The sequence below is a fragment of the Fusarium oxysporum genome, chromosome 8, assembly GCF_000149955.1.
Source record: "Fusarium oxysporum f. sp. lycopersici 4287 chromosome 8, whole genome shotgun sequence".
NCBI classification, from domain to species: Eukaryota; Fungi; Ascomycota; class Sordariomycetes; order Hypocreales; family Nectriaceae; genus Fusarium; species Fusarium oxysporum.
The window spans coordinates 3,681,368-3,696,706 of record NC_030993.1 but is presented as its reverse complement, the minus strand read 5'-3'; the positions used below and the strand labels follow the sequence as shown (position 1 = coordinate 3,696,706).

The 15,339-nt window shown below is 46.3% G+C and overlaps 8 protein-coding genes across 8 annotated transcripts; 3 read left to right on the top strand and 5 right to left on the bottom strand.

Moving 5' to 3' along the window:
• Positions 1–450: 450 nt before the first annotated feature.
• FOXG_15753 (fumarylacetoacetase) lies at positions 451–2,945 on the top strand. Its single transcript, XM_018395870.1, has 2 exons — positions 451–1,464; positions 1,511–2,945. The coding sequence occupies exons 1-2, from the start codon at positions 534–536 to the stop codon at positions 1,855–1,857; spliced, it is 1,278 nt and encodes a 425-aa protein (XP_018256165.1). The 5' UTR covers positions 451–533; the 3' UTR covers positions 1,858–2,945.
• FOXG_15752 (maleylacetoacetate isomerase) lies at positions 1,823–2,959 on the bottom strand. The gene has a single exon (XM_018395869.1). The coding sequence runs from the start codon at positions 2,818–2,820 to the stop codon at positions 2,152–2,154; it is 669 nt and encodes a 222-aa protein (XP_018256164.1). The 5' UTR covers positions 2,821–2,959; the 3' UTR covers positions 1,823–2,151.
• Positions 2,960–3,598: 639 nt separating this feature from the next.
• FOXG_15751 (uncharacterized protein) lies at positions 3,599–4,357 on the bottom strand (the record flags this gene model as incomplete). Its single annotated transcript, XM_018395868.1, has 1 exon — positions 3,599–4,357. One exon carries the CDS (start codon positions 4,355–4,357, stop codon positions 3,599–3,601), a length of 759 nt encoding a protein of 252 aa, XP_018256163.1.
• Positions 4,358–6,926: 2,569 nt separating this feature from the next.
• Positions 6,927–8,599, bottom strand: FOXG_15750 (oxidoreductase). The gene is made up of 7 exons (XM_018395867.1): positions 8,462–8,599; positions 8,364–8,408; positions 8,267–8,314; positions 7,751–8,220; positions 7,287–7,704; positions 7,170–7,237; positions 6,927–7,120 (listed from the first exon to the last, which is right to left on the bottom strand). Exons 1-7 carry the CDS (start codon positions 8,513–8,515, stop codon positions 7,039–7,041), a joined length of 1,185 nt encoding a protein of 394 aa, XP_018256162.1. The 5' UTR covers positions 8,516–8,599; the 3' UTR covers positions 6,927–7,038.
• Positions 8,600–9,734: 1,135 nt separating this feature from the next.
• On the bottom strand, positions 9,735–10,799 carry FOXG_15749 (uncharacterized protein; the record flags this gene model as incomplete). Its single annotated transcript, XM_018395866.1, has 1 exon — positions 9,735–10,799. The coding sequence occupies one exon, from the start codon at positions 10,797–10,799 to the stop codon at positions 9,735–9,737; it is 1,065 nt and encodes a 354-aa protein (XP_018256161.1).
• Positions 10,800–12,167: 1,368 nt separating this feature from the next.
• FOXG_15748 (uncharacterized protein) lies at positions 12,168–13,121 on the bottom strand. The gene has a single exon (XM_018395865.1). It carries the CDS (start codon positions 12,997–12,999, stop codon positions 12,376–12,378), a length of 624 nt encoding a protein of 207 aa, XP_018256160.1. The 5' UTR covers positions 13,000–13,121; the 3' UTR covers positions 12,168–12,375.
• Positions 13,122–13,749: 628 nt separating this feature from the next.
• Positions 13,750–14,472, top strand: FOXG_22130 (uncharacterized protein). Its single transcript, XM_018402528.1, has one exon. The coding sequence runs from the start codon at positions 13,867–13,869 to the stop codon at positions 14,221–14,223; it is 357 nt and encodes a 118-aa protein (XP_018256159.1). The 5' UTR covers positions 13,750–13,866; the 3' UTR covers positions 14,224–14,472.
• A 399-nt stretch (positions 14,473–14,871) lies between these two features.
• FOXG_22129 (uncharacterized protein) lies at positions 14,872–14,979 on the top strand (the record flags this gene model as incomplete). Its single annotated transcript, XM_018402527.1, has 1 exon — positions 14,872–14,979. The coding sequence occupies one exon, from the start codon at positions 14,872–14,874 to the stop codon at positions 14,977–14,979; it is 108 nt and encodes a 35-aa protein (XP_018256158.1).
• Between the last annotated feature and the right edge of the window lie 360 nt (positions 14,980–15,339).

Below are 15,339 nucleotides of genomic sequence, written 5' to 3'. Positions count from 1 at the left end.
ATTTGAAAAACACCCTAGCTTCTTGAATATATCTTATGCAATTTATAGAAAAGGAACAAAAATGGTCGTGATTGCAGACAGCCCTGGTCTTACTATATCCCGCTGTAAATAATTATGTAAAATCTTTATTTTGCTTTGAACGCGCTGTCTTGAATTGTACAAATCCTGTGCATCTACAAAGGAGCTTTACCATTGTCCTTTAAGGAGTAAAATAATTTTACGCGAAACTAAATGTTATACTTTGAGCAAGCTATCCTAAGACACTATCTCATCTTATGGCCTTATCTTATCTCAATAATCACCACCTTATCACTTATCTCTACCCCGAGGATGCTCTTCAGCCGAAGTAGCCGACACCACCAAAAGCGGAAGCCTCGGAACGATTTCCGTTCCGCACCCCGCGTTAGCCCCGGGATTCAGCCCCGCTAAGTCGGCTTGCGGCGGCTCCATCAACAGCTTGTAATACAAAATAAAACTGACGTCGTGACACTCTTTTCCTACTGCACCTCCTCATCTCACTATATTCGTTCAAAATGTCGTGGCTTTCTATCCCTGCGGAGTCTCATTTCTCCATCGCCAACATCCCCTTCGGCATCATCTCTACTTCGTCAACCGCTACGCCTCGACCTGCTGTTGCTATTGGCGATCATGTTCTAGATCTTGATGCTTTTGCAAAGGGTGATGGATTCTCGGGTAGTTCTGAGATTCAGAAGCACGTTGATGTGTTTTCTCAACCATCGCTGAATGCATTTGCGGCGCTCGGCCGTCCATTTCATCGCGCGACGAGGAGTTATCTTCAGGATGTCTTTGCGAAGGACACCAAGAACCCAGTGTTGAAGGATAACCAGAAACTTCAGGACTCTGCTCTTCTGAAGCGATCCGATGTCAAGAATCACCTTCCCTTGACTATTGGAGATTACACAGACTTCTACGCTGGCAAGAATCACGCTTTCAACGTCGGCTGTCTCTTCCGTGGTCCCGATAACGCTCTTCAACCCAACTACACTCATCTCCCTGTCGCTTACCACGGAAGGGCCAGCAGCGTTGTCGTATCAGGTACACCAATCCGACGACCTTGGGGACAAATCCTACGTCCTGGTAACAAGGTTCCTGACCTTGCGCCATGTGAGAGGCTCGACATTGAGCTTGAGATGGGAATGTTTATCTGTCGCGAGAATGAGATGGGAAGCCCTGTTCCTATTGACGAGGCCGATGAGCACATCTTTGGTTATGTTCTCATGAATGACTGGAGCGCACGAGATATCCAGGCTTGGGAATATGTGCCTCTGGGTCCTTTCACGGCTAAGAACTTGGGTACGAGTATTAGTGCTTGGGTCGTGCTGGCTGATGCTCTTGAGGGGGCTAAGGCAGCTGGTATCAAGAATGATAATGAAATCCTGCCTTATCTAAAGGAGAAGAAGGAGAATAATGTCTTGGACATTGACCTCGAGGTCGAAATCATCAGTAAGTTCATCATCCATCTTAAGATACAGCGGCTAACTAAATGCAGCTGCCGCTGGTAACAAGAACCATCTGAGCAAGACCACCTCGCGCAACCTGCTTTGGTCATGGCCTCAGATGATTGCCCATCACACCATCACAGGTTGTAACCTTCGACCTGGTGATCTTCTTGGATCAGGTACTATCTCCGGTACTGAGACTGGTACCGAGGGTAGTATGTTGGAACAGACCAAAGGCGGCAAGGTTCCCATTCAATTGAAGGACGGCGAGGAGCGCAAGTTCATCCAGAACGGCGATACACTGATCATTCGCGGTGCTTATGGAAGTGGTGATAAGAAGGTTGGTTTTGGCGAGGTTTCGGGGCAAATCCTTGAGCCTCTTCCTCTGTTCAAGTGAAGCAAGTTTGGGGAAACGTATAGGTAGTATGAAAAGCTAAATAGACTTTACTTGCATCAATTCGTTTGCCATCTTTGTGTACATTCTACTCATAGCTTAGCATGCCAGATCACGGCAGCGTACAATTCCTTGCATATCTGATCTTTTGAAGTATTGTGTCCCAATTACTCGTGTTAGCAGGGTCAAGCTTAACCTTATGGCCAGCAAGTAGCAATGTAGACCTTTCTGAAGAACCCGGAATTTTCGTTTTAAACTGCCGTAGGGATATCCAGACGTTGCATATCAGTTCTGTATCTATCGAGCCTTGAGATTGTCAGGCGTATCAGGCTGGTTCTGCCAATGCGCCTTCACAACAGCAGGATGATCCTTCAACCCCTCCACAATCTTCCCAATCGTCGGAAACAGCGTCAAATCAACACCAAATCTCTCAGCATTCCACATCGCAGGCATCAAACAAGCATCCGCCAACGTCAGCTCATCACCAACACTACACTTCCCCGCTGAGTCCTTGACAACCTCCTCATAAGCCTTTAATCCATCAGTCATGAGCTGCTTGTTCCAGTCTTCTGCGTTTCCACCGAGTTCTCGGATACGACGCATGATGCGCAGGTTTGTAACGGGCTGGATGTCTGCGCAGATGATGTTGACGAGGGTTCGCACTGTTGCGCGTGCTTCGGGGTTGGAGGGGAGGAGGGCATGGGAAGGGTGTTTTTCTTCGAGATATTCGAGGGCTGCGACGGATTGGCCGATGCGGAAGGGTTTGTCTTTGGAGGCATTTGAGATGAGAACGGGGACGGATGCTGATGGGTTGAGGGTTTTGTGAGAGTCGGAGAGATGCTCGTTCTTTAGAAGATTGACAAATGCTAGTTCGTATGGAATTCCTTTTGCATTGAGAGCGATGCGAATACGCGCTGAGCAGGAGGATCTGAAGTAAGAGTAGAGAGTATACTGAGAGTCAGACATATTGAACGATGAAATTGATCAGGTTACTACTGTAAATGAGAGCAGTTCAATTGAAGAGAAGTAAAGGACCTCCTCACAACGACCCGACCCCAAGGCCACGCCCTTCTTATGTCACGAGAATGATTGTGCAGGTATGCTGTCATTGTGTAAAGCATTACCCGTCGCTAGCCTGGTAGTGCCGAACTCTGAAGTCTTGGGGGTCGGAAGGATTCCGGTGCAATGCGGGGTGAGTGTGATAATCCGGGGTAGTTCGGGAGAATAACGGCAATGCTGTGATGGAAGGGAGAGTAATTCCGCTCATGGTAGCCGGCTGAGTCAGACTCTGATAATTGAGAGTTAAGTGAGTGCGGATGAGTGTCATTCACAGGGCTTCCTTATCATTCGCGATCAGCTATCGGCTTATATGGAGATGGTGCGGATACAGGTCATTGGATGTTTATGATGGTTATATGTTTCACAATTTTGAGCCTATGATTGAGAGAGAGAAAGAAATCGCGATCTGTATTCATCGACCCAGTTCTATACTACATGGACCAGCCATGACTTGTTTCATACCACTTCTGATCCAAATAAGGTATCATGAAGGGCAGAATCCATAAGATCCAACGCCAACAAAAAAGCGATAAAACAACTGCTGAACCAAGAACAAGATCGATGTTGAGGAACATTGAAAGCCGTTGACGAGAAGTCGAAAGCGATGAATGATACAAACTCGCTGATGAAGTGACAGTAATAATTGATTGAAGCCGCTGATAGCAAGCTGACAGTAAATCGACTGCTAGCAATAACCAAAGCTGCTCATGACATTGTAGCCAGGCATATAAGACTGATTCATGCTTCCATACTGTAGCAAAGACTGGCCGCGGATCAAACCGTTCAAGCCGACTGTCTGCGGATACATACAACTGGCCATTAGGCTCTGTTGCTGCGCTGCCATGGCAAACGCTTGTTGTGGTGTAATCTCAATCGACCCATTATACTGAGCTGTTCCGCAAACACCTGAACCAGCAGGAGGAGATGAAGAGAGAAGAGAAGATGGCGAGAGAGAAGGAGATGGCGATAAAAGAGGAGAAGATGGAGGTGAAGGTATATTCGGCATAGCCGTACAACCAGAGATCTTTGCCCTGTACCCTCTAGGTCGATACTTTGCCTGAAGAAATCTCCCTTCTCGCTTGGTGGGATGATATATAACGTCGTGTCCACCAGGGACAGACGGATTGATAATGACCCTCGCTGGTCCAGGATCCTTCGAGTGTGAGTATACGCCACTAAGGCAGAGAGGATACTCCATCCACGGGCCGGCTATCTTTAGCGGTAGTGCCTCGCTATTGCGAAAGGTGTGAGGATAGGTAGCCCAAGGACTGCACTCAGGAACATGCTCGCTTTGCTTTCGCACCTCATGTGCAGGGATCTTCTTGAAAGAGATGTCCTCCACGTTTGACAGAGAGTAGTAGGAGCATGTTGACAAGTTGTCATCCATGTCATCCTCTGATCTGCTCATGTGGTCCATGACTCCTAAGTCGGCAAGGGAAGGCATTGTCCCAAAGTATAAAGTGCCAGAGAGAAATCAAAAGATATGTGGTGATTGTCCTGACTAAAAGTTTAATTGAAGTAAATGAGGTGCGTCGGTAGGGTCGACCAAGTGATGTAATTGTATTTATTCGTTCTGCAGCTCAGGAGCGCATGAACAAGACTATCTGGTATTGCGCCAATCTTGACCAAGGAAAGTATGGCAAGTAGTTCTTCAGAAAAGTAAGAAAGAATGGTACTGAAATAAATGGCCAGGGGACTCCAGTAAGCAGGTAGGTTCGAAATAAAAGCCAGCTGGGAGAAGGTGTCGAAAGGTAGAAGTAATTGCAGGTAACCAAAGTTGAGAGTCCTGCTGAAGAGAAGATGGTAATTGATCAAGAGTAAAATAAGTTGCCGAGAGATTGTAGAGAAGTGCCAGTATGTATGTGAGTCGTAAAGAGAAAAAGAGCTGGTAGAAATTGTCCCAAAGACTGAAGTAAACTGGTGACCAAAGGTAAGACTGTTGCTAGCAAGCTGAAGAGGAGATGAAGAAATGGCAACAGTTGAATAAGTAGCCAGGCAACAGTCGATAAGTACCAGTGTGTTTGTAAGTCGTAAAAATATAAAGAAAGAGCTGGTAAAAAGCGACTCGGAAATTGAAGTAATCTGGTGTCCAAAGTAACAGTGCTGCTAGCAAGTTGGCTCAAAACTGAAGACGCACTGCAGAATTGACGAACAGTTGAGTAAGTGGCCAGGCGACAGTAGGCAAGTACCTGTATGCTTGTGACACCTCGAAGAAAAGAAATGAGTAGCTAGTAAAACTGTCCGAAAGATTGAAGTAATCAGGTGACCAAAGGCAAGAGTGCTGCAAATAAACTGGCTCAAGACTGGACGTGCAATGCAGAAGTGATGATGAAAGGATTAAAAAGGGAAATGGAAGCAGAGGGATGGTAAAGGGCTTTTTATAGACGAAGGACAACAGAGTTTGGTCCTTGAGGGTTATGCTGTCCCGAGTGAAGAGGAATATCATGCCCTCGTTGAGAAAGGGTAAAGGGGAAGTATCCCTTTTGTGATAGGACAGAACTTCATTCATATGACCGTCAACGTTGTTGGACTCGAAGGCTAAATCCTCGAGGCTGGGCCGTAAAGTGAGGCTTTTGCCAAGGTTCAAGTGTCTGGAAGTAATATCGTGAGGCGACTCCTAGTTAAGTTTCTGTATTTCCCTTTCAGCCAGTAAGAGGCTCTGCCACTTACCTGCACCCCATTCGAGTCACAATCTACTTTTGCACGACTACTCATTAAAATTCCACGCCGACTTGTCAGTGGCCCGGTAAATAAGCATAATAATTGCAAGGCGATATGGAAAGGTTAAGTTGGATTAGGTTTGGACCTTGACTTGTCCAGAAATTCACGGTTGCAAATGTTATCTATCAGCCAATCATGACTGATATGTCCTCATTGTCTTCATGTTTAGAACATCACTTCTGAAATACACTTAGCTTCGCAGTGAACCCAGTCACAAATTAAAGGTTAGGTTTGACCTTTCGGAAAATTGTTATTCGTCCTCCCCTTCGTGAGGATGCACATGGCTTGTTCACGGTGGCGAGGACCGTGAACGCGATATCGCAAGACGTCACATTGAGGACTCAGCCTCAGTAGACTTCGTACTTAAACTTCATCCAAAAAGTCCCTCTAAGGTGTTGGAAAGTTGGGTTAGACTTATGTCAAAGGACAAGGCGCATAGGTGACGTCTTCCGATCATGGTTGCGGTTGCTACAGTGATACTTCTCGAAGCATCAAGAACCCTCTCGGAGAATCGATGCCTGTGTCTTGCACAGAACGCTGAAGTTACTATCAGGTGAGTCATGTTACGTGTAGAGTAACTCACACGAATTATGACATGAGCGTCACACGAAGAAGAAGCCAAGGCTCAATGTTGAAGACGCGTGAATCTGTTGCAATGTCCTTGGTTTGAGTAAGCCAGGGTATTGGGCGGTTGTTGAGGAGAAGAGTGAAGCATACTAGGGGGTTTCTCTGGGGCAGAGATTTACTTTCTTCCACGGCATTGCTAGCCCTCAGGTGCTGGGCTGTGCTGTCAACTGAAAGCCACCGAGCAAGGCTTGCATTGCCAGGGCTGGTCCCGTGTTAAGGTCGCTGCTTATTTCGTGGATGTGATGCATGAAGGTTTCTGTACACCTATAATCATAGGGTCCGTCTCTCGGCTTGTTGCCTCACTAGTATGCAACCGTGAATGTCGCCCACGGTCGATTGAACACACAGTTGTCAGAGTTTGTAAAGAGGATGGGGATATTCGATGTGCAACCTTAAATGACATATAGTGCAACAACGATAGATTAAGGTTATCACATATGAGTCAAGCTAACAGACTATACAGGGGGTAAGCTCTAGCCCCTGGGTCTGTATTAACATTGCAATTTATTGCGTAGGCAGTTGATATGCTGCCTGAAGTTTGTGCTCTATTGAGTTGATGGAACCGACAGCTGATTCCTACATCGGGTACCTCGCCTTGCATGTAAGACAAGGACATCAAAGTTCAGTGAGTTCACAGATAAACACCTAGGCACATAAAGCTTTCAGTCACTTGCATAGCGAATGTCGAGCGCACGAGAGTGGCTTTGAAGGTCTCTTGCATAATCAGCCAAATTCTAACTTCTAAAACATTGAGCTACACTGTTAACAGCAGCTAACTCAAAGATGATAGTCATCCGGTCGCTGCACTCTCTGTCCCCTTCTCTCCCAGACTCCTTCGATGTTCATATCCCTCGACCCACTGCCAACACATCAGTATCGAAAAATGCAAAAGGAAGCAGGAAACTTACTCGTCTCTCCAGATGATGGTAGGTTCAGTCTGACCCTTGCCAGGGTTTCTGAACACAATGTTCTTTTTCTACAGAACTGTTAGCCACGATATTTCTGCATACTTGGGTAGCACGAACCAATCCAAGAGATAGGTGAATGGCGGGAGGATCAACTGTGATTTTCTGCTCGGGCCGTCCACCGTTTACCATAGCAGCGATGTTCTGCGCTACAACTTGCGCTTGTCCAGCTCCCGGTCTGGCGGCTTTGTGAGCACCGCTGTCGGCGATGTCACCGCATGCGTACAGGTTCGTGTACTCGGGGTCAGCGAATTGGAGTGTCGGTGCGACTCTAATGAAGCCGTTGGCGGGGTTGATGATCTCGTATCCAGACGTGGGCTGAAGATCCTTCAGGAACTGGTTGTTTGGTGTTTGGCCTGTTGCTGGAATGACGAGATCTGTTTGTATCTTCCTTCCGTCTTTGAGTTCTAGTTCGAATGTCGATCCGTCTGTTGGGAAGCCCTTTGATGGGATCACAGCTCGCGTGCCGGTTATGACACTGCTCCGTTAGTAATTCTCATCCCATAGCAGAAAAGCTGACTTACTCAACACCAAGCTCTTGTAATCTATCCCTCAGAATAGCATCCATCTTTTCATGATAAAGCTGCATAAGCCTATCCCTCGAATGAACCAACGTCACCTTCTTCTCCGGATAAACCTCTCCCAAATCCGTCGCCATCTGAATCCCAACAGCGCCACCACCAACAATCACAATAGACTTTGCATTCTTGATGCCCTGCTGATACGCCTTGAAGTAATCAACAGAAGGCTTCTTTTCATCATGCTGCATGTTACTAGGCGCTTGGAGTCGTGTTCCCGTCGTGACGACAGCGTACTCGAAGGGGATTTCTGTGGAGCCCTGCCATGGTCGGTCGATAGTGAGCTGGTTCTTTTGAAGGGATACTGCGCGGGCGCGGACTATAGTGTGGTTGGGGGCGTTGGGGAGGGAGGAGAAGAAGCCGGTGTAGGGGATGAAGGCTTTGTGTTCGTGGTCTGGCACTATGGCGAACCGGGGCTGAGGCGGGTTAGTATGAGTGAGCAGGGATTGAGGAGTGACTTACGAAGGCGAAGAGATGGTGGAAATGGCTGTGAGGCTCTATTAACAGGACCTACGATATGTTAGCGATAAATTCTGGAAAAGCGAGGTGGTGTTCATACACGGTGAGTAACTGGTAGCAGCGTAGCCAGTTCTTTCACAGCAGCCTAGATTCTCATGTCAGTTAAACTCATCACCATTCCCAATTAAATATACTTACAAGCCCAACATACGAGCCGCCAATGACAATAACGTTCTTCAGACCAGCAGTCATGTTTGAATCTCTATGATTGTTGTTCCAATAAATGAGAAATCGACCATCGAAAGTGAAAGAGATCTCGGCTCTTTTTATCTACGCCATCTTATCAATCTACGTGGTCCCCGCCTCCGGATGTACGCTTTGCCGGTTATCCGAATTTAATTCCGAAATCGGCTTTTTTCATCGGCATTTTAGGGGTTCTTCACCAAAAACGCGAGAGCACGAGTCAGGGCTAAAGAAAAGCTATGTTTTTAGCACGCGGCTTGGAAATACGGCTTTTGGACCTGCATGTGAAAAGGTGACGAGTTCCCTAAATTGGATGGGGTTTTCGGGGCTTGCATCACGGTTCTTGGCAGGGATGGATCTTAGATGTAACCTGGAATATGGGCTCAAGTCATACGGATATATTATTCGGCCGAGTCCAGCTTAGATGATTGAACTCTATCCAGGGAGATGTTCATGTAAAGATCGGTGAGTTGAGGGTTTCGGGGTTGGTGGGATGCCGACAAGACTGACTTGTAACGCGCGGCTCGGCTCGGCTCGGCGCTTAATAAGCTGGATTGGGATGGGATGACGAAGCCGATAACAAGGGAAGCGTAATAACATCCAATTCCAGGCCTTGAATATTCGTATCAGTGTTGCATTGAAGCATAAACTATTTTTTCTAGGCTTGAGTGACTCACGCAGCCTGGTGATCGCTCTCTCTGAGGGATGTGTCGTCGCAATTGGTGGTTGAGGGATCCACTTTTCTATCACATCAATCAAAAGTGTAACTCGATGCCAGCACCAGGCTGAACAGCTGCCTGACATAACCGGCAGATTAATATTTAAAAATCCTAATTAAGCTATATAATATCCTCTATTACTGCTTGATATTTCTTTTCTCGTAGTAGTGGTAGAGACTAAAGAAATAAGTAGTCGTCTTATTATTATTACTTAAAGTCCCCTTTTCTCTGCGTTGCGCCAACACTTAGTTAACGCTAGCCAAGTATGGGGTTAGGGTTATTTTCGACCAATTAGCTACTCGACTTCGACCGAAGCGATATGAACCAAATTTGCGCACCCTACGATCCCAGTTTAGTGTGCGATTTGACTCAAACCGTCTGCGAATAATTCTTAGGCAGAAGATACAGCTGCGTATAGGTGTGAATTTTTGAGAGGTTTCGTCTAGTGACGAGGGTTAAGATTTTATATTATTTAGTATTTAATAAGATTTTCTATTTAATAGTAAACTTTACTTACGGATATTCTTAGTTTTCCCTAAAATCTGTTGTGCAAGCATTATATCCCCGACCTCGAATGTAAACCAACCGCCCTGATATTGCTTCCATGACTTAATTGAATTGTCTATCGTCTGAGGAAGCAATAGTAGCGGTAGTAGTGGCACCCCTGTAAATCCCTTCCGAGCTTTGTTGACCCTGTGGACGTAGATTGTGGCGAACGCAATGCATGCTTTGAGCGCGCGCTGTTGGCTAAATTTCTGCAATAACATGCTTAATTTCATCTCCAACTCCTCTTTCCACTTGGCGGCTTCATCATTAAAGATGGAGAGAGCTTCCGTGCCGCCGCGCCGTGAAAGGAGGTAGATGGTGGTTAGAGGCGAGATCCGGAGTGTGCGAATGACCTCGTCAGCTCGTGCAGCCCCAAAAACAAGAGATTTGGGGATAGTGACCTTCGAGATGAGATTTGGCTTCCTGGTGAACATGGATAGCAGTGCAACTCCCAGACCTCCGGTAAGAGATGCAAATATGTCAAGAAGTCGTAAAAGACTAAGACGGTTGTCGATCCACTGCTTGTGTGTCAGTGGCTTGTCAGATACGCCAGATTCGCCAGATTTGGCAAAATACTTGTGAGGAGGCTGAGTCAATTGAAATTGCAGCAGTGATAGAGTGTCTAGAGGAAGTTCCCAAAGAGCGTTGGCTTCGAGCACTGCAGCATGGCCAGCGTCAGTATTCGAGTCAATCAAGGCGAGCTGTGCGAGGGATTTAGAAAGCCTGGAGTGAGCTACAATGAGGTACTCCATTATGTCATAGTCGACCTTTTTGTTTTTGCAAAAGTTTGTAAGGACACTGTTGGGCTGATCGAGGCTGATGCCGAATCCTTCAATGTGCCCTCCAAAACTTATGAGATATCTTGGCCAACGAAACTGTTCAGCGTCACCGGCCTGTGTCCGAGATCCAAAATTGGGAGGAAGCCGTGGGAAAACATACTCGAAGTCCTTGCCGCCGAGAAGCTGGTTGACAAACCTCTGGCAGTTGTTTCTCCACATATTCCAGGACATCTTCATCCTTGAATCCATGAGGAGCTTGGCGATTCGGCGAAGGTACTTCTCAACTTCCACCCCAAGAAGCTGTCTGATATGAACTATGAGCTCTCTAGCTGATCTGTGAAGTTGTTCCCGCTGGGCAGACACTCTCTTTGATGAGTATTTGCACTTTGGAGCGACTTTGATCAAACAATGGATAACAGCAGCCTCTTTCAGGTTTCCACTTGCTGGATAGCCCGAGAATGAACCGCCGTAAATACGCTTCAGGCACGCGAGTGTTGATCTAGAGGATACCCGCCTGTGTTCCCTGTAGAACCCACGTTTCTTGCTTTCCTTGTCCTGGTAGAATATAGCGCAATCCGCAAACAGGCCTAGAGGATTGTCTTGGACCTCGTCGACAAGTGCTTCTGCCACCGCCGTTGAACTGAACAACGTGGGCTGAGGCCGTGGGGTTATCAACACTCCGCGCCGAGTACTGTAGAATGCCCTCAATCACAGGCCCGACACACTTTTTGGAAGGGGACTTACTTCGGAACACCTGACCCAAAAATAATTGGCCCAAACATCAGGGCTAGGTGGAAATGTCCTGCTGGGGTCATAATACCTTTGGCAGTTGACTTAAGCTGAGATAATCCATGGGTGTTAGTTGAGGGCAGGAATAGGATTAAAGCCGTATTGTGTATTAGATGCAGTTTTCCTATAATTCCCTGTAATGCTTGAGGTCTACCCTTGTACCCTCGAGTAAATCTCAGTACCTCTCTTAAAAGGTTCTTGGATGGAGATTTATATTTATCCTTAAAATACTTCTTATTTTCCTTTTTACTGAGCTCCTTTTGAAATTCTGCTGTGCCTATTGCCCAAGCTTAGATTTTCACATTAAGACTGAAGTGTAGTTAGAAACTTCGTACCTTTATTCTTTGGGTTTTGATAATGCCAACGATGGAAATGATCTTGGTTGCAGTCATCATGGCTCAAACCGACAGCAAAACATTGCGTACAAAGCCGACGATTCGAATGCTTCAAGAGCGAAACTGAAGATCCTATTTTTACCTTTCCGTTAGCTTTGATGGCAGCCGATGGACGGTCTGCAGATGCTCTGTCACGATCATTAGCTTGACGCCCAAGTAGACTGAAAAGCGCAATGATTCAGGGAGGTACCTGTCTGGACAGCCGTTGCGGCACTCGTAATACAATGGAGATCTGATCAAGAAACAGCGTCGGCTATAATAAACCCCTCGTAATGCTGTATCGGAAATTTGTCCGTGTCCGTCACTTTCAGTGGTAGCTCTGGTGACCTCCTAAAATTCAGCTAAGAGTGAGGTGAGCATTGATAACTCCCCCTGAACTAAGGCCTGCAAGCATTTGCATGGCTTTGAAATTTTGCAATGACTGAAAGTAGCTCTCAGGACACTCTATTGCAGAGTTTCGCAATGTGATAACTACTTCCCTGAATCGGACACAATCCGTACCAGTAGAGAGCATGGCTAAGGCATCATCGCCGAAAAGTGATTAAACTAAATGCCTATCTAGCCTAAACAACAAAGTTAAAACATCGTTATTGTTGTCGTTAGCAAGTCTATAGAACTAGACACTAATGATAATAGAATCATTAATTTTTATTCTCTTTAAGAAATCCCTGAGCCCTAAAAGCTCTCTCTAAAATTTCTCGAATAACCTGTTGTTTCCGGAAATTATACTGCATTACTGTCTCTCCAAGTAAATTACTCTTTTCCATCGCTTCCATCTTCGTTCGTGCATATAGCTCTCTGTCGTCCTCGTGCGTAGTAAGCCATTCTTTCATAATTTGATGCCTGACTAATTCGGCCGTTCCATGTGCAAATACATGTAAGTTGCAGTAGTAAGGATTGTTCGTATTAAAGAAGCGGTGCTCATACCACGTAGGTTCACGCGTTAGGAACTGGAAACCTTTAGACTCTAGGGCTGGGATGTAGGTGGCTTCAGCGGTCGGATCGGGGACCGTCAGGTCAATGTCGATAATAGCCTTAGCCGGTAGGTTAGGTACGGCAGTCGACCCGACATGGCTGATGCTTAAGGCTTTATGACCGAGGGCTTCCTGAATGATAGATTTGAGGGTCTGGAACTGCTGTGGCCAGGCAGGATCCGGTGGCTCAATTTGCAGAGGAAGCTTCTCGAATGTGCGCTTCCCAACGCGCTGAACTATAGAAGGATCGTATTCATAGTGCTTTAGCACATCTTGAATCGAACAAGTCATGATAAAAAGCCCTATACTTCGGTCTGTATAGTAGAGGATCTTAACTTTTAAACAAAATTTAAGATAAGTGTTGCGGCTAATCTGGATGTATAGATGTATGTGTTTATATCGAGATATGTGAATTCTTTTTTTTTTTTTTTTTTTTTTTTTACCTCGGTGTGAGTCATCCAGCCAACGGCTGTGGGCACCAGGGTTGACACAGGTATGGGCTCCCCTCTTATCTGCACGGGTACCCGTGCAGGTATGGATGGCCCTATAAAATGCATTACGTAGTAAGAGACAGTTATCGCCGGCCTATCAGCCAACATTTTTACTCTATTGTCTCATATATTTTCCGTTTTCGGTTTTCTTTTTATTATACAGATGTGGCATTAGCCCTTCTAACTCATTCCCTCCGAGAGTCTGGTATGTGAAACAGCAGTTACTCCGCTAGTGTCTGCAAGGATTACCCCAGCGTACTCGCTAGATGATTTGTAAACTATATCTCCGCCTCAGAACAAAAATGCATGTGAAACCCACAAGATAGAAAGGTTATGCATGTGACAATGTACACTGACAGGCCATATTATTTCGCCAGCACCTCGACAACGTCGCAACCATGCATTTAACCAAACCTTCCCCTTGCTTTTTTTTTTTTTTAAACAGTGTTATAGATGAGGCCAGGCCTCTTAACCTACGAGCCTAAATATGGATCCCCGCTAATCTGCCTTTTATATGCTTCTAACATCCCCTCTAAGAATCCAGAAACGACACGGATGACTCCTAGGGAAATACCCACGAAGCCATGGCCGGTGTTCTAAGAGGCATCCACCATCTGGTGAGATATGCCTTCTGGGCATATCAGAATAAGACGGAGCCGAGTTTCGTATGGGCGCAATCGATCTGCATGGGCCTGTTGCCTTCCGAAAACTCCAAATAGAGACTGCCGTCTGGAAAAACGCAGGGACGGCCATCACTCCTAACACGCATGTACACTTGGGTGCCCGCAATGGCGACACTCTAGTCCTCGCATTTAGAGGAACCGATCTGCCGGTGCGATTTGAGGATGTCAACCTGAAGCGATTATGGGGTTTCTGGGGGAACCTTTGGACAGATTTTTCCTTTGGCTTGACTACAATTGACTGGCCCAATGTGGAACTCCCGAACGTGATTGTACACGAAGGCTTCTTGCTTGCTTTCAATAATCTTCTGAAGGACGATAGGTTGCTAAACTGCATCGACTAACTGGAGCGAAGCACACCAAACCAAATTTTTAAAAAGATTGAAATCTGTGGCCACAGTCTCGGGGTGCTTTAGCGACCTTGTGCGCCTTATGGTGCAGCATACGTTGGCCAGACAAGGATATTACCTGCGTAACCCTTGGCTCTCCAAGGGTTGGGAACCAAGACTTTGTCAATGAGTTCACTTACCGACACATCCAGTGTTACCGGTTGGTGCAGCAATACGACCCGATTCCTACCGTCCCTGACAGATACAGCCAGGTTGTTCCCATTGGAATTCCACCCTCCCATCCGGGCCTCAGAATCAGACATAGGAAATATCGGCATGCTGGAGAATCACTGTCCTTGTGGCAACATGTTGGCGGGGAGATAGTCCTACGGGGATTAGACCCCCCAGATTTAAACGACGAAGAAATGGCTGGGAATCTTTCCATTCCGGTTGATATCGCTCTACGTCTTGAAGGGTGGGTCCCTTACTGGTCGTGGAGAGGAGCCCGAATATTATGGAATTTGCCGCACCACAATGCCTCACATTGCGCCAGGACAGTGCAAAGGATCGTGGAAAAGGAAGGCAAGCCGTTCGCCCCGCCCCCTACCTTTGTGCCCTAATCTCGAGGCTTGTTAAATATAACGAAGGGCGTGGTCAGAAAACATGCGAGAACTTGGAACCTTCCAGAACGATATAGGAGTCGAACGTCACGGAACTGTGATACAGTCGGACAATGAGAAGGTGAGGGAAGGTGCGAAGGAAGATGCGTAAGTGATGGGCGAGAAACATCGAGTGATGCCAGAGAAAATAAATAGTTGTTTAATACTGTCAAGGAAGCTGCCGGAAGTCACAATAGGTAGGACACGTGCCACATAATCCTGCCTAGGGTACGCAGTCATGGTAGTAATTCAGGCCTCTCAAGCAGAGTTAAGTAAGGTTAAAATGGAAAAGACTTAAGTAGAGGTTTCTTTTGTTAGATTTGTGACTGGGAATGGACTCCACTTTCCTTTAATTATAATATTATTTATATGTCTAGAAAAGTAGGGGAATTAAACTAACCCTCCCTAACAGATTAATATTAGGTAGCCCTATTGCCTCTATACAGGCAGGTATAGAAAGTTTTAACCTATC